General features: G+C 50.7%; 1 protein-coding gene across 1 annotated transcript; it reads left to right on the top strand.

Annotated features, from left to right (window-relative positions):
- Positions 1-1,600: 1,600 nt before the first annotated feature.
- Positions 1,601-20,309, top strand: LOC116981277 (pancreatic lipase-related protein 2-like). The gene is made up of 13 exons (XM_033034175.1): positions 1,601-1,793; positions 2,504-2,552; positions 3,965-4,125; positions 5,358-5,483; positions 6,131-6,265; positions 6,933-7,041; positions 7,834-7,953; positions 9,258-9,377; positions 10,979-11,097; positions 15,233-15,362; positions 15,964-16,075; positions 17,650-17,817; positions 19,953-20,309. Exons 1-13 carry the CDS (start codon positions 1,659-1,661, stop codon positions 20,020-20,022), a joined length of 1,554 nt encoding a protein of 517 aa, XP_032890066.1. The 5' UTR covers positions 1,601-1,658; the 3' UTR covers positions 20,023-20,309.
- Positions 20,310-21,973: the final 1,664 nt, after the last annotated feature.

Raw genomic sequence — 21,973 nt, 5'->3', positions numbered from 1 at the left:
CAGGATCAGGCAGAAAGAATGGGCCTGCCAGGTCAGTTGTGTTTGTGGATTTTGGGGAGAAGGTAAAAACAGGCTGTGCGGGGATGGGAAATGATAAGGTTGGAGGCTGTGGAAGGCAGACAGCCAGAAGTGATGAAACCAGTAATGGTGGTTGAGATTAAGGCCCAGTGTTCATCTGTGGGATCATGGTGCTAGGACAAGTAGGAGGAGGTGTCTTAGAGTTGTCGCCCAGCCTCACCCCGGTTGAGGTCAGCGTGCCAGACCACCACGGCATCTCCCTTGTTGGCGGGTTGGATTATAATGTTAGGGCTGCTGCAGAATGTGCAAAGGGCTGTACGTTTTGAGGGGGTGAGGTTGGAGTAGGTAAGGGGTATAGAAAAGTTGAGACAGTTGATTATGTGTCTTTGATTATGTTGGCTGCTTTTGCAAGGATAGGTAGCCCAGTGCATCTCATTGACCTAGGGTAATCTGGTGCATCACACAGTGACTGGGAACCTCTGTAACTCCGAAGCACATTACCCCAGGCCCGGGCAATGTCTCAGCTCATACTAACTGTACGTGCCTTTCCCCCCCCCCCCCATCCCCCCCAATCAGTCCCAGCTCCCCGCCAACCGCCTCCCCTGCCAAGAATGGTGAGATCCTCGCTCCAGAGAAGGTCTGGTTTACTCAGGTGCTGCAGTGTTTGTTCAAGATAAGACTCAAGTTAATTTACAAAGAGTCAAGGTTTCATTTATCGTTCAAGGTCCACAGATGGTAACAACAGTAGAGGTGTCTGCAAGGACAGAAAGACTCCGCACTGGTGATAACTGGTAAAATCTTACTGAAGGTAAGCAAGTGATTTTAATAATTAACTCACCACCATAACACTGACCCAAGCACAGGAACACAAGGAGCAGCAGTAGGCCATTCGGCCCTCGATCCTAACCCACCAGTCACTATGATCTGGCTGATCTATTCTGGCCTCAACTTCTCCAAAGAACCATGCCGTCATATAGCATGGAAACAGGCCCTGTGGCCCAACTCGCCTATGGTGACCGAAATGCCATATCTAAGCTAGTCCAATGTATCTGCATTTGGCCCAAATCCCTCTAAACCTTTCCTATCCATGTACATGTCCAAATATCTTTTAAATGTTGTTATTGTTCAGAGTCAAGAAGGGCCCCGATCCAAAATATCTGCTGTCCATTTCCTACCACTGATGCTGCCTGACCTGTTGAATTCCTCCAGCATTTTGTATTTTGCTCAAAATTCCGGCATCTGCAGTTCCTTGTGTCTCCATTGCCCTGACAGGGGACTTGGATGAGAGTCGTGTACTGTTCTGAATTTAAACCCTCACACACACACCTAGACGCACGCACACACACATACACACACACAGCCATGAGCACACACAGACACATACGATCATGCACATACATACCCAAGCATACATACACACACATGAACTCAGTGCACGTGTGTGCCACAGCACACACACACACACACACACACACACACACACACACACACACACACACACACACACACACACACAAACACACACACACACACACACACACACACACACACACACACACACACACACACACACACATTTGCAGAAGGGGTTAACATCAGGGTTTACTTTCTCCGCCAGTGTGCCCTGACCTTGTTGCAGCATGTGGAGTGGGTGCTTGGCATTCTCACAGTACAGCTGTGGAACCTCTCACACTGCAGCACCAGCCCCTATGGGTGGGGATATAAGGAGCAGCGGGGAGCAGCACACTCACGCCCGCCACTCTACACAGACAAAGGTGAGTCTCCATCACCCGTTTCTGCGAGCAGCAGCCCTGACTCAGGCACAAGTTTATCTTACTCAGTTGTGGAGCAGTTCTAGGAACAGGCCCTTCGGCCCAACTTGCCCATGCCAATCAAGTTGGCATACTGGGCTTGTCCTATTTGCTTGCTTTTGTGCCATAGCCCCTCCTATCCATATATCTGTCCAAATGTATTTTAAAAGTCGCAATTGTATCCATTTCTATAGCTTCCTCTGGCAGCTCATTCCAGTTACGGACTACCCTCCGAGTGAAAAAGTTGCCCCTGAGGTCCCTCTTAAATCTCTCCCCTTCTCTCTTTAAAAAAGCCTGTGCCCTTTAGTTTTAGAATCCTCATGGGGAAAAGATTGTGAACTATCGTGGGGGAAAGACTGTGAACTTTATCCATTCCCGTCATGATCTTGTACACCTCAATAAGTTTAATTTAGTTTAGTTCATTATTATCATGTGCGTCAAAGTACAGTGAAAAGCTTCTTGTTGTGTGCTATCCAGTCAAAGAAAAGACTGTATATCATTACAATCAAGATGTCCAAAGTGTGCAGATGCAGGATAAAGGTTAACATTGGTCAAACACGGGCAGGTGGGACTAGCTGAGATGGAGCAGCTAGGTCGGCATGGACGAGTTGGGCCGAAGGGCCTGTTTGCATGCTGTGTGTCTCTGTGACTAAACAGCTCCATTTCTCCTTCAGATGCTGAGGCTGTGGATTCCTGTGGCTCTCCTTCTCTCCAGGATTTGTGGTAAGAGAGCAGGAGACATTGAAGAAGAGTCTCGACCTGAAACATCTCCCATCCCTTCCCTCCAGAGATGCCTCCTGTCCCGCTGAGTTACTCCAGCATTTTGTGTCTATCAACCCTTTTACCCCGTTGTGTCTCTTGCTATCAGTGGAGGTGTGTGCCTTTGGGACGAATATCTCTCTTTGTTTAAACCAAAAATAATTGTAATCAATTATTTACAAAAATGATATGTACAATACAAAACAATACCAACAACCCACCACCATAATACAAAGTAAAACATATATTCTTAAATACTGAATATTAAATAACTATTTCCCACTCCTCGTTAAGGATACATTCCACCCCCCACGGTGCCGAGCGGTTTCCGGAAACCCCCCAGTGCGCTGGTGTGCAGCAAAGATCTTATATACATATATACTGCTCTAAGATCTTTGGTGTGCAGCGCATGGTCCCTTTCGAAAACCAGCCGGGCATGGACGTAACTCCGGAAAAGGGGCAGGCAGCCGGCTCTCAGCAGCAATGTCCCGATGGTATGCGGTCTACAGGCAACGGAAATCTGATTATACTGTAGATTATACTGCAGAAGAAGACTTTATATTTTATTTATCTCTCAATGGATGGTACATTGGGGAGGAAATAACTGCTGATGCTGGTTTAAATCGAAGGTAGACACAAAATGCTGGAGTAACTCAGCGGGTCAGGCAGCATCTCTGGAGAGAAGGAATGGGTAACGTTTCGGGTCGAGACCCTTCTTCAGACTGATGTTACATTGTTCGATTAAATATCATTGTACAAGTATCCATAGAAGAGTAAAACATAAAGTGCTTGAGGAACTCGGTGGGTCAAGCAGCATCTGTGGAGGAAATGGAAGGGCGATGTTTCGGGTCAGGACCTCACCTGAGACTGAGCCGAGATGTAGTCTGTCCATTCTCACCACAGATGCTGCCTGACCCACTGAGACCTCCAGCGCCGTGCTTAGCTCAAGATTTCAGCATCCGCAGTTCCTTATCATGGAGTCATGGCACATAAACAGGCCCTTCGGCCCAACTCGTCCATGCCCATCCGAGAAGGCAGGAGAATGGGTGAGAAGGAAAGATAGATCTGCCATAATTGAATGGCAGAGTAATTCGATGGGCCGAATGGCCTAATTCTGCTCAAATGACATATGAACGTATGCGCGGAGAGTGAGGAACTGCAGATGCTGGAATCTGGAGCAAAACAAAGTTTGCTGGAGTAACTTAGCGGGTCAGGCAGCGTCTCTGGAAGAGGTGAGGTTGGGGTTGGGACTAGCCGCTGAGTTGCTCCAGCACTGTGTGTCCGGAAGCGGTGGCCGGGTGCTGGCCGCGGGGCTGGCATGGGGAAGTTTGCTCACACGCTACACATTCAGTCGGGTCCTTCCTCCCCACCGGCAGCTGAAGATGAGCCCATCTGCTTCCAGAGGCTGGGTTGCTTCCCGGTGGGTTACCCGTGGACCGGAATACAGGAGAGACCCACGACCAGGGCTCCCTTGAGCCCCGATGAGATCGCCGCTCGCTTCCTTCTCTACACCAGGCGCAACCCCGACAACTTCCAGGTAACACCCTCCTCCCCCCGGACAGCCGGGTGGGAGAGGGAGAAGAGCAGGGTCCGGGGGATGGGGTGGGCGTGTGGTACAGTCGGATCTCCATCCCCCAGGAGGACGGGCAGAGGGTCACGGGGAAGCTCGAATCACATCACATCCCATCCCTCCTCGCAACCCCGCCGCCGCCGACCCTTTACCGCCGATGCATCTAAATCCGACTCCTCCCCCCAAATGCGCCTTCCTCTGAAGCTGTGTGCTGGTTCCACAAGACAGCTCATGGAGTCATTCAGCACGGAAACAGGCCCTTCGGCCCAACGTGCCCATGCCGACCAACGTGCCCCATCTACACAGACCCTTCGGCCCAACGTGCCCATGCCGACCAACGTGCCCCATCTACACAGACCCTTCGGCCCAACGTGCCCGTGCCGACCAACGTGCCCCATCTACACTACTCCCACCTGCCTTCCATAGCTATCCATATACCTATCCAAATGTCTTTTAAAATATTGTTATAGTGCTTGCCACAACTACCTCCTCTGGCAGCTCTTTCCATACACCCACCACCCGCTGTGTGAAAAAAATGCCCCTCAGGTTCCTATTAGACTGCACAGTGGCGCAGCGGTAGTGTCGCGGCATGACAGCGTCAGGGACCCGGGTTCGATCCTGACTACGAGTGCTGTCTGTACGGAGCTTGTATTTCCCCCCCCTGTGACCACGTGAGTTTTTCCCAGGTGCTCCGGTTTCCTGCCACTCTCCAAAGACATACAGACGTAGGTTAATTGGCTGCTGTAAAATTGTAAATTGTCCCCAGTGGAGGATAATGCTACTGGGGACAATTTACAGGCTTGAACCGAGGTCTCTGGCGCTGTAAGGCAGCAACTCTGCCGCTGCGCCACTGTATCAACCTTATCAATCTGAACATAATCCATTCCCTACATATACCCATACCTATCCAAAAGTGTCTTATACGCCACTAGGTATCTGCCAAAGCCATCTCTCCTGTAGCGCGTTCCAGGCACCCACCACCCTCTGGGTATACAATAGCATGCAAGACAAAGTTTTTCACTGTAACTTGGTACTGATGAAAATAATAATACTAAATCTAAAGCTACGCACAGCTCGCCAGTTTCCACCCCGGCCAGGACACTGCGCTCCCGGACTCCGGAACCCTCCTCAGTACAGCCGGCCGACCCAGGTAGTAACAGCGGTAGTGGTCGGGCATTTGATTTGTGTTCTCTACGCAGGAAATCAGTGGGATCAGTCCACAGACAGTCGCTGTGTCAAACTTCAATACCCAGCACCGGACAGTCCTGGTGATCCACGGGTACTTGGAAAATGGTGACTCGCAATGGACTGTGGATCTGTGCAAGGTGTGAGCTCGGTGCAGGATGTGAGCTGTGGATATGTGCAAGGTGTGAGCTCGGTGCAGGATGTGGGCTATGGATCTGTGCAAAGCATGTGCTCAGTGCAAGGTGTGAGCTGTAGATCTGTGCAAGATGTGAGCCGTGGATCTGTGCAAGGTGTGTACTCAGTGTAAAGCGTGTGCTCAGTGCAAGGTGTGAGCTGTGAATCTGTGCAAGGTGTGAGCTGTGAATTAGTGCAAAGTGTGAGCTGTGGATTAGTGCAAGGTGTGATGTGTTGATTAGTGCAGGGTGAGCTGATCTGTGCAAGGTGTGGACTAGTGTAAGGTGTGAGCTGTGGGTCTGTGCACTTTGTGAGGTGTGGATTAGTGCAAGATGTGAGCAGTGGCTTAGTGCAAGGTGTGGCTTAGTGCAAGGTGTGAGCTGTGAGTCAGTATGTGGCGTGCAGTGCAAAGCGTGAGCGATGGGGTTGTGTGAGCTGTGGGTCAGTGCGCATGGGAGGTGAAGGGTTAGAGCTGGATTGCTAGCATGGAAAAGCAGTGCCGAATGGCTGACTCGTGTACGATCAATTCAATGCCATTGTGTGACACTAGCAATGGTGTCCCAGTGATGGTGAAGCTCTGACTGAACCTATGCTCTCACTCCTCTCCCTGCAGTCGATTCTACAAGCGCACGACGTTAACTGTGTGGGGGTCGACTGGCGAGGGGGCTCCCAGTGTGTGTTCAGCCAGGCTGCCCAGAACGTCCGCGTGGTGGGAGCGGAAATCGTCTACTTCCTTGAGGCACTGCAGGCGAGTGACTGACTGCCCATCGTTGCTCACAGTAAAACGCCCCAGAGAGCAGGGTGTGGGGTGTAATGGGACAGGGACAGACTGCCTGTAGAATAATGTGGGTGTAACGGAACAGGGGCAGTGTGGAATGTAATAGGACAGTGTATGTACAACGATGGAGAGTGTAATGGGACTAGGACAGTGCGTGTACAGGTATGCGGAGTTTAACGGGACAGGAATGGTGTGGGGGTGTAACAGGACTGAGACAACAGTGCGAGGATTGTAACGGGACAGGGACTGTAGCTGTACAACAGTTGGGGTGTAACGGGACAGGGAGTGTCTGCCTGTACACAGTTGGACTGTAAAAGAAAAGGCACAGTCTGTCTGTACTACAGTGTGGGGTGTAACGGGACAGGGACAGTGCCTGTACAACAGTGTGTGGAGTGGTCACATTAGAGTGCCAGAAGCAGTTTCTCATCGCGTCCTGTTCTGTTTCAGATAACCAGCCTCTGCAGTGTGTATGTGTGTGTCAGAACTGTCCATTTCCCCTCTAAAGTGATCAATCCCAAATCCCAGCTCCGCTTCATCTTTCTCAGTTACACACTCTAGTCTCCCCTGACAGTGTGCGTCAGGCTGCTGACCTGGGTATGTGCCAGCTCACCATATGTGTTGCCCTTGTGTGTACCAGAGTAACTACAACTACACCGTGTCAGACGTGTACCTGGTGGGGCACGGACTGGGTGCCCATGCGGCCGGGGAGGCAGGCCGGAGGAAGACGGGCATCGCCCGCATTACAGGTACGGTCTCTTCCCCCCCCCCCCCCCCCCCCCCCCCCAACCCGGGGGATCGGGAGGGTCACAGTCTGGGTGGGTGGAGAGTGGACTTCCTGGACATCTGTACGTCTGCGCAGGGGGTGGGAGAGGTCACACCGGATTGGTCGCGGAGATGATCATACACACTTTAGTTCATAAATTCATAGTTAGGAGCAGTATCAGGCCATTCGGTCCATTGTCTGCTAAACCATTCAGTCATGGCTGGTCTATTTTCCCCTCTCAACCCCATTCTCATGCCTTCTCGCCATAACCTTTGACACCCTTACTAATCAAGAATTTGTCAATCTCCGCCTTAGAAATATTCAATGTCTTGGCCTCCGCAGCCATCTGCGACAATTAATTCCGATGTTCCAGAGTAGACAATCCAAGTCTCTCCCTGTAGCTAATACCATCTAATCCAGGCATCGTTCTGGTAAATCTCCTCTGCACCCTCTCCAAAGCCTCCACGTCCTTCCAGTAATGGGGCGACCGGAACTGCACACTATACTCCAAATGCAGCCTAACCAAAGTCCTATAAAGCTGCATCACGACTTCTTAATGCCCCGACCGATGATGAAGCCAAGCATGACATATGGCTTATTTGACTATTCTACCAATTGGTAAGCTTGATAGAGTGGTAAAGGGATATTATAAGCTAAGGGGTTGACCTCTGGGATTATGTTTGTGGCACTGGGTGGCGATGCTGCTAGTATAGCCCGTGGTTTGACTCACGGCTGGAGTTGGGGACACCGGACTGATGCCGAGATTACTCCCCAGGGCTGGATCCCGTTGCCCCGTATTTCCAGAACACCCCACTTGAGGTTCGCCTGGATCCCACCGACGCCCTGCTCGTTGATGTGATTCACACGGACGGTTCCATCCAGTCCCCCAGCAAAGGTTGGTGCCGTTAGTGAGCTGCACACCGTCACATATCGCGGCGGAGAGTCGGGGACACAGGACCGGTCACAGAGCAGCAAGATCACCGTGCTCAGAACAGGCGTGTGGGTTGGTCACACTCAGGCAGTCCACAATATGGGAACTATGTCAGCAGAGATGTAGGCAGAGAGAGGATGTGTGTGAGTGAGAGAGACTGAGAGGGAGACGGAGAGGGAGATGGAGACGGAGAGGGAGATGGAGAGGGAGCGGAAGACTTAGATGTGGCCCTTGTGGCTAAAGGGATCAGGGAGTGTGGAGAGAAGGCAGGTACAGGATACTGAGTTGGATGATCAGCCATGATCATATTGAATGGCGGTGCAGGCTAGAAGGGCCGAATGGCCTACTCCTGCACCTATTTTCTATGTTTCTATGTTTCTATGAGTCGGAGAGGGAGAGGGAGAGAGAGATGGAGACAGTGTGTGTGAAAGAGAGAGAGAGAGAGTTAGTGAGTAAGAGTGAGTGAGAAAGTATGTGAGCGTGAGAGAAAGTGTGAGAGTAAGTGTGAGAGAGAGAAAGAGAGTGTGAGAGAGAGAGAGATGTGACTGAGACTGAAAGTGTTGGAGAGAGCGAAATAATGAGAGACAGAGAGAACGTGTGGGGGAGAATGGGTGTGAGCGAGAAACAGAGAGAGAGATAGTGTGCGTGAGAAAGAGAGAGAGTGTGTGAAAGTGTAAGAGACAGAGAGGGAAAGAAAGTGTGAGAGGGAGAGAGAGCATGGAGGAGAGGAAAGGAAATAAGTGAAACGGTGAAAAATGGGAAGATTGGGAGAGATATGTGCGGGGTGAGATGAAAAGTGAGACGGTGAGAAACAGTGGTCGAGTGGGGACAGGTTGAGGGACAACCAGAGAGAGAGAGAGTGAGAGAGAATGGCGAGGAGAGCAGGAAAGGTAGAATGAACAAGGAAGAGAATCAGACAGCACGGGAGATGGGAATAGAGAGTAAGAGACCCAAAAAGTGAAAGAATGAAAAAGGCAGTGAGAGATACAATGGGGGGGGGGGGGGGGGGGGGGGGAGGAGAGAGAAGAGATGATGGAGGATGAGTGGGGAGAAGTGAAGCCGCAACGCGGGTGAGAGAACCAGTAAGGAGGGAGGGAGTCCCGATGAGGCAGAGACCAGCGCACCGCGATCTGTTCGGGGAGGGGGGATGGGGAGTTTAAGGGGGGGTGGTGGTTGGGGGGGGGTGGTTGGGGGAGGTGTGGTTGGGGGAGGTGTGGGCCGAATGTTGCCTTTGCTTGGGCTCGGATGACTGGCTGCCTCTGTCACAGGGTATGGGATGACATTCCCTTGTGGGCACGTGGACTTCTACCCGAATGGCGGTGAGAACATGCCGGGCTGCTCCAAGAACCTGCTCTCCACCATACTGGACATGGATGGGATCTGGGAAGGTGAATGACGGGCGACGGTGGGGGAGTTTAGGCGGTCGGTGGGGGGGGGGGGGGGGGGGTGGGTAGGTTGTAGGGGGATTTGGAGATGGGTGGGGTGGGGGGTGGAGTCCAGGTATCACTCCATGAGATGGGGTCTCATCATGGCTTGTGTCTGGAGAGGTTCCACCAGAAGCACCGGGTTCTCCACCAGAATGTCCACCCATGTACAGAGAACATTATAAGCTGGAGTAACTCAGCGGGGCAGGCAGCATCTCTGGAGAATAGATACGCTTCGGTTTAAACCAGCATCTGCAGTTCCTTCTTACACAATGTATCTACAGAGAAGTCCATTATCGTATCTTGTGGGGGTTACAGTAGCCCAGAGCACGTGGCACCGTATTCTGTGATCTCCACAGGAGCACGGGCCCTTTACGTAAAGCACATGGCTCACCGCTCGTTACAAACGGCTCCCTCTCCAGTACCTCATGTGAGTGGGTTACATGTGTGTAAACTATTCACAGAGCTGTACAGAGCTAGACCCTTCGGCCCACCTTGTCCATGCTGACCGAGTACTCTAACGGCCATATCCCCCATATCATTTCCAATCCATATATTTGTCCAAATGTTTAAAAAGTGTTGTATCCACTGCGAAAGCTTCCTCTGGCAGTTCATTCCAGACAGAGGTTCCACTCTGTGTGAAAAAGTGGCTCCTGAGGTCTCACTTAAATCTTTCCCCCCTCACCTTAAGGATGTGCCCTCTAGTTTTAGAATCCTCCACCCTAGGGAAAAGACGTGAAACGTGAGCGTTCACTTTATCCACGCCCCTCATGATCTTGTATACTTCAATAAGGTCCCCCCTCAGCCTCGTACACTGCAAAGGAAAAAGTCCCATTTTATCCAACCTCTCCCGGTAACTTAAGCCTGCAAGCTCAGGTAACATCCAGGTGAATCCCTTCTGCACCGTTTCCAACTTAATGACATCCTTCCTGTAGATGGGCGAAAAGAACTACACAGAGTATTCCAAGTGTGGTCTCACCAAAGACTCGTGCAGCTGTATCATTATGTCCCAACTTTTATGAGTTGAGTGAGTTTAGTTTATCGTCACCTATTCCGGGGTACAGTGCAAAACTTTTGTTGCGCGCTAACCAGCCAGCAAATGATTCCAATCGAGCTATTCACTGTGAACAGATAAGGTATAAAGGGAATAATGTAAGTAACGTTTAGTGCAAGATAATGTCAGCGAAGCCCGATCAAAGAAGGTCCAATGGTCTCCATTGAGGTAGATAGTAGTTTCGTACTTACAGCCTTCCCAATGAATGCAAGCGTCACCACCCTGTCCACCCGACTCACCGCTGTCAGGGAATCGTGTACCTGTACTGTTCTACAACACTCTCCGGGGCTTGGCCGATCACTGTGTAAGCCCTGCCCTAGTTTGACGCACCGAGGTGCAACGCCTCACTTCCCAGAATTACTTTAATATTTGCTGCAATATTCTGCAATATTCTGAGAGTCACACAGGGCACCGCTCCCTCACAAGTCTCTCCCACGTCTGCGACGTCTCCTCGTTGATCTGGGCCTCAGTTGAGCATCTATGAAGCAACGTTGGTTTTTGCCCCCCACAGGCACAATGAATTTTCTCAACTGCAACCATCTGCGAGCCGTTAAGTATTTCACCGAGAGTGTTGGGTCACCGGACGGGTTTGTGGCCTTTCCGTGCGCCAGCGAGAAGAAGTTTCAGGCAGTAAGTACAGAAGGAAAATACTTTCACTCACAGTCACCCCACCACAGTAACCCAGGCAACAGCCCAGAGTTAGACAGTCCACCGCAGTAACCAGGTCAACAGCACAGTACTAGTCAACCCACCGGTACCGTAGTAACCAGATCAATAGCCCAGTACCAGTCATCTCGCTCTAATCCCACCTTGGCAATGCACCTTTTGCACTACCGGGACTTGTTTTCTACAAACCCGGCTCTACCGGCAGACCCATTGTCTCTGCTTGTTCGTGCCCCACCGAACTCATCTCCACATACCTTGACTCCATACTATCCCCCTTGGTCAAATCCCTTCCCACCTATGTTCTAGACACCTCAGACACTCTCCGCCGCCTCCGCGCATTCCACTCTCTAGGCCCTCACCCCCTCATCTTCACCATGGATGTCCAGTCACTCTACACCTCCATCCCCCACCAGGATGGCCTCAAAGCCCTCCGGTTCTTCCTCGACCAGAGGAGCAACCTATACCCGGCCACTGACACCCTCCTCCGCCTAGTGGAGTTGGTCCTCACCCTCAACAACTTTACGTTCGACTCCTCCCATTTCCTCCAAACACAAGGCGTAGCTATGGGCACACGCATGGGCCCCAGCTACGCCTGCCTCTTTGTCGGGTACGTTGAACAATCCTTGTTCAATACGTACCAGGGCCCCATCCCCGACCTCTACCTCCGTTACATTGATGACTGCTTTGGGGCCACCTCCTGCACCCACACACAAGTGACTGACTTCATCCACTTCACCACCAACTTCCATCTGGCACTCCAATACACCTGGACCATTTCCGACACTTCCCTACCATTCCTTGACCTCACCATCTCCATTGCAAGGGACAGACTTCTGACCGACATACACTACAAACCAACTGACTCACACGGCTATTTGGACTACACGTCTTCCCACCCTGGCCCCTGTAAAGACTCCATCCCATACTCCCAATTCCTCCGCCTACGCCACATCTGTTCCCAGGATGAGACGTTCCACACCAGGGCATCGGAAATGTCCTCGTTCTTCAGGGAACGGGGATTCCCCTCCGCCACAATAGATGAGGCTCGCACCAGGGTCTCATCCATACCCCGCAACACTGCTCTCTCTCCCCATCCCCGCACTCGCAACAAGGGCAGAGTCCCCCTAGTCCTCGCCTTTCACCCCACCAGCCGGCAAATACAACAAACAATCCTCCGCCATTTCTGCCACCTCCAACGTGACCCCACCACTCGCCACATCTTCCCATCTCCCCCCATGTCTGCTTTCCGCAAAGACCGCTCCCTCCGCAACTCCCTTGTCAATTCTTCCCTTCCCTCCCGTACCATCCCCTCCCCGGGCACTTTCCGTTGCAACCGCAAGAAATGCAACACCTGTCCCTTCACCTCCCCCCTCGACTCCATTCAAGGACCCAAGCAGTCGTTCCAGGTGCGACAAAGGTTCACCTGTATCTCCTCCAACCTCATCTACTGCATCCGCTGCTCTAGATGTCAGCTGATTTACATCGGGGAGACCAAGCGGAGGTTGGGCGATCATTTCGCCGAACACCTCCGCACAGTCCGCAAAAACCTACCTGAACTCCCGGTGGCTCAGCACTTCAACTCCCCCTCCCATTCCCAATCCGACCTCTCTGCCCTGGGTCTCCTCCATTGCCAGAGTGAGCAACACCGGAAATTGGAGGAACAGCACCTCATATTCCGCCTGGGTTGCTTGCGTCCGGATAGCATGAACGTTGAATTCTCCCAGTTTTGCTAGCCCTTGCTGTCTCCTCCCCTTCCTTAACCCTCGAGCTGTCTCCTCCCATCCCCCCCGCCCTCAGGCTCCTCCTTCTCCCTTTTTCCTTCCTTCACCCCCCCACCCTCCATCAGTCTGAAGAAGGGTTTCGGCCCGAAACGTCGCCTATTTCCTTCGCTCCATAGATGCTGCTGCACCCGCTGAGTTTCTCCAGCATTTTTGTGTACCTTGTTTTCTAATTGTGTTTTGCACTAACATCATTTTTTTGCACAGTCTTTTTCTTTTCACTGTCTTGTAGAATGTATCTATAATTTATGTTTATGTGTGTCTGAGTCCATGTGCCTGTGATGCTGCTGCAAGCAAGAGTTTCATTATACCTGTACGTCACGGTACCTGTGCCTATGACAATGAACTTGACCTGACACATACCTCACACACGTACAGGCATACACGTTTACTTACACACACACACACACACACACATGTTCACACACACCACATGCACGTTCACACATGCACACAGCAAGGGTAGACACATTTAAGAATTTGCAGCTTTCTCTTCCTGATACATGGAACATCTAATGGATAGTTTCCCAATCATTCAGCAGTGGGCACGTTTTAGCCAGCAGTCCTTCTCACCACCACAAGGTGGTGCATGTGAGCTATCTGGCTCTGCAGAACAAGAGCAGGTGCTCACTCCCTGAGCACCCCCATCTCTCCCCCTGCTCAGCTCCCAATCTTACTTCCCGCACCTCTACCCGCTCCGCTCCCCACCCGGCAGGTAAGGTTGTAGGGGGAGATTTCGGGATATTCAGTGACAGGCAGCAGATAAAGTGACACACTGGAATAACAAACCTGGGCCATTGAAACACCAGTGCATAGGCGATATATAATATATAGTATTATCCCCACTATATGGAGACGGTACAGTAATGGTGCTTGTGCAGGGAAATCCTGCCTCTCTAATCTGACTGAGTTTGATGAGGAGGTTCGTGTGTTCATAAGAAGACACGAAGTGCTGGAGTAAATCAGTGGGTCAGGCAGCATCTCCGGAAAAGAAGAATAGGTGACATTTTGAGCCGGAGCCCTTCTTCCTGGTGTTTTGGGTCGGAAAGGTTCCATTCTCAACCCCTGTAAACTTTGACACCCTGACTAACCAAGAACCTGTCAATCTCCGCTTTAAAAATGCCCAATGACTTGGCCTCCACTGCCGTCTGTGGCAATGAATTCCACAGACTCGCTCCCGCTGACTAAAGAAATTCTTCCTCCTCTTCTTTCTAAAGGCACATCCTTTTATTTTGAGGCAACAAAATAGATTGATGAATGTGGGGTGGTCACTGTTGCATGTGTGGACTTTAGTAAGGCATTTGACAAGGTCCCACGTGGCAGGCTGTTCAAGAGGGTGACATGGTGCCCAAGGAGAGCCAGCTAATTGGGTCCAAAACTGGCTTGGTGATTGGGGGCAGAGTGTGGTGGTAGAAGGATGCTTTTCTGATTGGAAGTCTTTAACCAGTCGAGTACCGTAGGGTTCGGCGCTGGGACCCTTGTGAGATAAATTTAATAAATTGAATGCAGGGAGATCCGGCTGGTAGGTTAGTCGATGACGTGGAAGTGGGTGTTGTGGATAGTGTTGATGGATGTCCAAGACTTCAGCAGCGTACAGATCAGATGGAAAGTTGGGCAGAGAGTTGGCAGAAGGAGTTTAATCCTGACAAGTGCGACGTTGTGCAATTCGAGAAGTCAGATATGGGGCAGGACATGCATGGTAGATGGTGCAACATAGCTGGTAAATGCTGGAACACAGTGGAAAGTTGGGGTGGAAGATTGCAACCTTCACGTGGCCCGCCCTGTTTCGACTAATGCAATCAACTCGACGTGCACAAACGGAAGATCAAATAGAACAAGTTGTCCTACAACTTTAGGCTGTGCACGCCACATGAAAGAAGAAGAAGTGGCAAGTTGATGAACAGAGGGAGCTTGGGGTCCAAGTCCACTCTTCCCGGAAAGTGACAACACATATTGATAGGGTGTTGACTATTCTAAGCTTGCATTCACAGGTCGGGGCAGAGAATACAAACGTTGGGATGTGATGTTGCAACTTTGCAAAATGCAGTGAGGAAGGCCATCAAAGGATAGAGCAGGATATAGACCGGTTAGAGATGGGGGCAGATAAATAGCAGATGGAGTTTACTCCGAGCAAGTGTGAGGTGTTGCACTTTGGCAGGTCGAATGTAATGGGAAAGTCCATAGTTAATGACATGTCCCTTAACAGCATGGGGTCCTCCTGGCCCCCTATTGGTATTTGGGATTGTTCTCTGCACCAGGGGACATGTTACGGGGAGGGTCTCGTGGTGCGCCGGTTGTAACCACATGTGGGTGTGTTTCAGGGGGAATGCTTTGCATGCCCAGCGGGAGGCTGCCCATCCATGGGGTATGACATGGGTGTGTATCGCCCGGACCCATGGCTCCTGCATCAGACCTTCTACCTGAACACTGGCGAGTCCAGTCCATACGCACGTGAGTCACTCACACCCCCCCCCCCCCACCCAACCCGTAACCACCACCATCCATTCACCGCAATATACAATATACCCCCATGTAATCGTCCCCAACCAGTCACCCTGTCTAATATACTGCATCCAATACCCCATCCAATCCCACCCCTACACTCCTCTCCTGCACTCTCTTCCCCACACTTCCCCCTCTCCCCACACTCCCCTCTCCCCACACTTCCCCCGCTCCCCACACCCCTACTCCCCACACTTCCCCCTCTTCCCACACCCCTACTCCCCACTCTCCGTGCACTCCACTCCCCCTCTCCGCATTCCTCCTCTCCCCACACCCCCCTTCACCCCACACCCCTGCTCCCCACCCCTCCCTCTCTCCCCACATTCCAATCCCCCCACACTCCCCTTCACCCCACACCCCTGCTCCCCACCCCTCCCTCTCTCCCCGCACTCCACTCCCCGTCTCCCCACCCCTCATTCCCCACTCCCCTCCTCGCCCCACACTCCCCTTCTACCCACCTCCGCTCCCTTCCCAGCCCACCCGCTCTCCCCACACAGCCCGTGCTCCGTCCCCCCCGCGCGGTGCCTGACACTGGTCTCTCTCTCCACAGTCTGGCGTTATAACGTGTCGGTGAAACTCTCCGGCTCTCACTCGGTGTCAGGTCGCATCAACATTGCACTGTACGGCACCAAGGGCATCTCTCGACAGCACCTCGTCACAAAGTAAGCACCAGCCTCGCAACAGCTTGATTAAAACCTCACTTCATTAGCCTGGCTGGCCTTCAGTACAGCATTCTGACCTTAATTAATGTGTTCTGACACTTTATTAGATAACTTCTCTTTATTATAACACTGGCATTTGTTAAATTGCTGTTAAAACACAAAGTACGTGCTATGACACCAGGATAAGCGCTCAACCAAGAAAGCAAAGCCCAATACCAAAGTAGTATCTAATCTACCTATACACACTTATGCTATAGGACAATAACTAAGTTCATATTCAGTAATAATCTATCTGCACGTCAACAAAGAAACAAAACAGAGGCGCGTAGATGCCAGAATATCATTGGGATTATCAAGTGGGCACCTGCCTTCACAGGTGTTTCATTGAGTTAGGCCCATGACACTTCGGGAAGGCTCAACAATTAGTTCTGGCATCTTAGATCCACCCCCCTCAATCCATGCTCTCACCACCTATGTTACCCGCTGGGCACATGTGGATAGGAAAGATTTAGAGGGATATGGGCTGGTGCAGGCAAATGAGACTAACTTAGATGATGCTTTTTGGTTGGCCTGGTTTCATTGGACCAAAGGGTTTAGTTTAGTTTAGTTTAGTTTACTTTAATGAAAGAGCGTGTGAACAGGCTCTTCGGCCTGCCGAGTCCATGCCGACCAGCGATCACCCAGACACTAGTTCTATCCTACGCACTCGGGACAATTTACAATTTTACCAAAGCCAATTAACCCACAAACCTGTATGTCTGTGATGTGGGAGGAAACGCCGGAGAAACACACGTGGTCACAGGGAGCACAGGCAAACTTCACACAGACAGCACCTGAGGTCAGGATCGAACCCGGGTCTCAATCAATCAGTCAATCAGTTTTATTCGTCACTTGCACAAAAAGAGCAAGTGAAATTAATTTGCCAGCAGCGGTACAATGAAAAAGGACACACAAAAACACAATAAAAATTTAACATAAACATCCACCACAGCATTCATCACGGTGGTGGAAGGCACAACATTTGGCCAGTCCTCCTCCTGTCTCTGGTGCTGTAATGTAGTAATGCCCCAGTCCCACTTGGGAAACCTGAACGAAAACCTCTGAAGACTTTGCGCCCCACCCAAGGTTTCCGTGCGGTTCCCGGAGGTTGCAGGTGGTTGCCGGAGGTTGCAGGTAGTGGAAGCAAGTAGGAAGACTGACAAAAACTTCCGGGAACCGCACGGAAAACCTGGGTGGGGCGCAAAGTCTCCACAGGTTTCCGTTCAGGTTTCCTAAGTGGGACAGGGGCATAAACTCTACCGCTGCGCGACTGTGCTTCCCATTTAGTTTACTTTATTATTTTTATGTGTACCGAGGTACAGTGAAAAGCCTTTGTTGTGTGCTATCCAGTCAAAGAAAAGACTATTGCTGATAACAATCAAGCCACGTACAGATACAGGATATAGGGTACAACATTTAGTGGAAAGGTGCACTATTAGTGCAAGGTGTTTCTGTGTTGTGTGACTCTATGTCTCTGTCTGGGCAGGGATGTAGGATGGGTGAACTAACACTGTCTGGCGTCTGTGTGGCTTCAGGACCAAGCTCCACCCCGGGACCACCTACACCTCCCTTCTGGACATGGAGTTAGACGTTGGAAACGTCACCAAAGTGAAGTTCCTCTGGGACAACAGTGTGGTCAACATCTTCCGCCCTCAGCTCGGCGCTGATAGCATCACCGTGGAGCGAGGACGGGACCAGGCCAGGTCAGTCAGCATGGATCCGATGGGCAGAATGGCCTCGCGCTGCAGGGATGCTGTGATTCACTGACTCGGGTTGATGGTATTAGTGGTGTTGGGGTATTGGGGGGGGGGGGTGATTGTCTGAATCAGAGAAGGTGGGGCTTTGATCGGCAGCCTCTGATTCAGTTTGTGTGGGGCCGCACTATCAGACAGGAGAGCAAAGGCTTCTACACCGGCTCTGTAACAACGCGCAGTACTATACACTGTCATCGAACGGGTGTCAGGGGTTATGGGGAGAAGGCAGGAGAATGGGGTTGAGAGGGAAAGACAGATCAGCCTTGATTGAATGGCAGAGGAGACTAGATGGGCCGAATGGCGTAATTCTGTTCCTTTCACTTATAAACATATGAACCTATGACTTACAACAAAATTAAGCTGGAAAGGGTGCAGAAAAGATTGCCAGGACTCGTGGGCCTGAGCTACAGAGAGAGGTTGGGCAGGTTCATAATAATAATAATAATAATGCATTTTATTTGCTGGCGCCTTTCTGGACACCCAAGGACACCTTACAAAAGTTAACAGAAGAGAAAAAAACATATAGTCGGAGAAAAAAAAATAATAAGGACATCATCAATGCACAAATTAAAGATAGAAATTGTTCCAAAGACACAAAATCAAAAAATCAAAAAACACAATGTGAAGAGAGAGCAGCGGCAGCTAAAGCGCGCCAGCGTCCACTCTCCCTTCCGACAGCCATGTTGCACACAGACTAACATGTTAACTTACACGCAGAAAAATCATCCCCCCACAGTGGATACCACTGTGGGGGAAGGCACAAAGTCCAGTCCCCATCCCCAGTTCACACAAAGTCAGGCCTATTGAGGCCACCGCTATTGCCTCCACAGAGGCCCGATGTTCCTGGCCGTTCTGGTTCAGACTTTATTTTCCCTGGCGTGCAGTGGGATGCGGGGTGATCTTATAGAGGTGTGTAAAGGGGAATAAATATGGTGTGAATACACAGTCTTTTACCCAGAGTTGGGGAACCAAGAACCAGAGGACATAGGTTTAAGTTGAGAGGAGAAAGATTTAATAGGAACCCAAGGGGCAACATTTTCACTCAGAGGGTGGTGGGTGTATGGAACGAGCTGCCAGAGAAGGTAGTTGTGGCAGGTGCTATAGCAGCAGTTATAAGACATTTGGACAGGTACATGGATAGGAAAGGTTTCACACAGGAAATCCTCTTCTGGATTCACAGTTTGCAATTCTTCAATCCTTTTGTCTTGCACTTTCTGTAATTTCATCTCCAGCATTTGGCCATCCATCTGCCTATGCAATAACCCTGCACACCTGTTGTTGTTCTATTACCTGTCAGGCTTTGCTCCGCCCCACCTTTCTTTCCCCCCAATCCGCGCAACCAGTCTGAAGAAGGGTTCTGACCTGAAATGTCACCTGCCTACCATGTTCTCCAGAGATGCTGCCTGACCCACTGAGTTATTCCAGCTCTTTGTGTCTTCCATGGAAGACCACAGTTGCTGATGTTAGTGTTGTGCAGTGTTCAAGAGCCTGGTGTATAAAATCCGGAGGGGAATAGAGACAGTGAACGCACAGGCTTTTTCCCAGAGTAGAGAGATTAAGAACTGGAGGAGATAAGTTTAAGGTGAGAGGGGAAAGATTCAATAGCAACTTGAGGGGGTAACCTTTTTACCCAAACCGTGGTGAGTGTATGGAACAAGCTGCCGGGGGAGGTAGTTGAGGAAGGTACTATCGCAACGTTTAAGAATAATTTAGACAGGTACACGGATAGGATAAGTTTAGAAGAATGTGGGCCAAACACAGGCAGGTGGAAATAGTGTGGATGGGGCATGTTGGTCGGCATGGGCAAGTTGGGCCGAATGGCCTGTTTCCATGCCGTATGATTCAATGAAAAGAAAGGACAAATTGGAAAACAGACAATATCTTAACTCTGAAACAAACAGATTTCTCTCTCTCCCCTGACGGTATAAAGGATGGAGTGTAGGCAGGTAGCTGGGTATAACAAAAGGGTCAGTTATAATCTCGGTGATCATGGGGGAGATTTGATGGAATGAATGGCTTCACATGGTCTTCAGGGGTAGGGGTGGGTTTGCATATTCTCAAATCTTTGCTTTGCCCCCTTGCAGGTTCCACTTCTGTGGGAAACAGATGGTTGCTGAGGGTACCCTGCAAACTCTGATGCCCTGTGCCCAGTAGATGCAGTTCAGCCCATCAGTGCTGCTGGTGACTGAGACCAAAAACCAGCTGGAATTGACAGAGCTTCGATCCTAACCCTTCAACCAAACAGACATGGGCACATGACCTGAAAGCAGACAGTCTCCTGTGGAAGAGAGGGTCTGACAGGGAGGGCCATTTAATAGCTGCCAAGTGGATAGATCAGAGCAACTGAGTCAAGAGACCCACTGCATGACACAGGAGACCACAAACAACTCTCAGTTTGTATCTGATCTACAGACCAGTGTAATAAAGCCTGTTTGCCCGTGTCTCATCTCATCTTCTAGATTTGTGGCGATGAAGGCTTTTAGCAAACTGTCTTCCCTTTTCCAATTTTCTTCTCCATCCCCCACTGCCCCCCACCCCTGCCACAAAGAGTCTGAAGAAGGATCTTGATCAGAAACGTCATCCATCTGAGTTCTCCAGAGATGCTGCCTGGCCCATTGAGTTAGTCCCGCACTTTGTGTTCTTTTGAATATTAATCAGCACCTGCAGTTTCTTGTTTCTACCTGGGGAATCATGTATCGATGCTGGGATGTGTAGGAAGGAACTGAAGGTGCTGGTTTACACTGAAGATAGACACAAAATGCTGGAGTAACTCAGCAGGTCAGGCAGCATCTCTGGGGGAAAAGGAATAGATCGCGTCGAGATCCTTCTTCAGACTGAGTCAAGGGGGAGGGAAACTAAAGATATGTAAAGGTACAGAAGCCAGATACAGAGGAGCAATCACAGAGGGGGAGCAGCAAGTGAGGGGACATTAGGTTACATCTCCATATCTCTCTCACACTCACAGAGCAGGGTCGGTCGGCATAGACAAGTCACCGGAAGGGTTACCCTGTAACGTTCTGACACACGCTTCCTCTACAGGCATGTGGGTTTATATAGTGATGTAAACTTAAATAGTGATGCTCCCTTTACACTGTCCCAACACAAACTTGACTTGAAGCTCTTGATCATCTCCACTACCATACCATTGACCCTGTAGCAAGGGTGCAGCGGGTAGAGCTGCTGCCTTACAGCACCAGAGACCCGGGTTCAATCCTGACCTTGGTTTCTGCCTGTGTGGAGTTTGCACATTCTCCCTGTGACCATGTGGGTTTCCTCCAGGGTGCTCTGGTTTCCTCCCAAATCCTACAGAGGTGCAGGTTTGTAGTTATTTGACTGGCGTAACTTGCCCAAGTGGATGAGAAAGTGGAATCACATAGAACTAGTGAACGGGTGATCAATAGTCAGCGTGGACTCGGTGTCTTGAAGGGTCTGTTTCAATGCTGTATCTCTAAACTAAACTAAACTGATGCTGTTTGGGGTGTCTACCCTCACGGTGGCGCAGCGGTAGAGTTGCTGCCTTGCAACGAATGCAGCGCTGGAGACCCGAGTTCGATACCGATTACGGGTGCTGTCTGTACGGAGTTTGCACATTCTCCCGGTGACCTGCTGTGGGTTTTCTCCAAGATCTTCGGTTTCCTCCCTCACTCCAAATACGTACAGATTTGTAGGTTAATTGGCTTGGTAAATGTAAAAATTGTCCCTAGTGCGGGTAGGGCATCGTTGGTCGGCGCGGAATCGGCGGCCCGAAGTGGTTGCCGGAGGTTGCAGGTAGTGGAAGAAGGTAGGGAGACTGACAAAAACCTCCAGGAACCTCCGGGAACCGCACAAAAACCTTGGGTGGGGCGCGAAGTCTCCAGAAGTTTCCGTTCAGGTTTCCTAAGTGGGACAGGGGCAATTACTCACTCCTTTGCCTTGCTGACCAGAGGAGGTGGTTGAGACCGGCACAATAACAACATTTAATAGACATTTGGACAGGCACATGGATGGGCAAGGTTTAAAGAGATACGGGCCAAACACTGCAAATGGGTCTAGTGTAGATGGACTGGATGGGCCGAAGGGCGTGTTGCTATGCTGTGTGACTCTATGACGCTTTAATACTAAATTC

This window comes from Amblyraja radiata, chromosome 15, assembly GCF_010909765.2.
Source record: "Amblyraja radiata isolate CabotCenter1 chromosome 15, sAmbRad1.1.pri, whole genome shotgun sequence".
NCBI classification, from domain to species: Eukaryota; Metazoa; Chordata; class Chondrichthyes; order Rajiformes; family Rajidae; genus Amblyraja; species Amblyraja radiata.
Note: the sequence above shows the minus strand (reverse complement) of the source record. Positions and strands in the feature narration are given on the sequence as shown.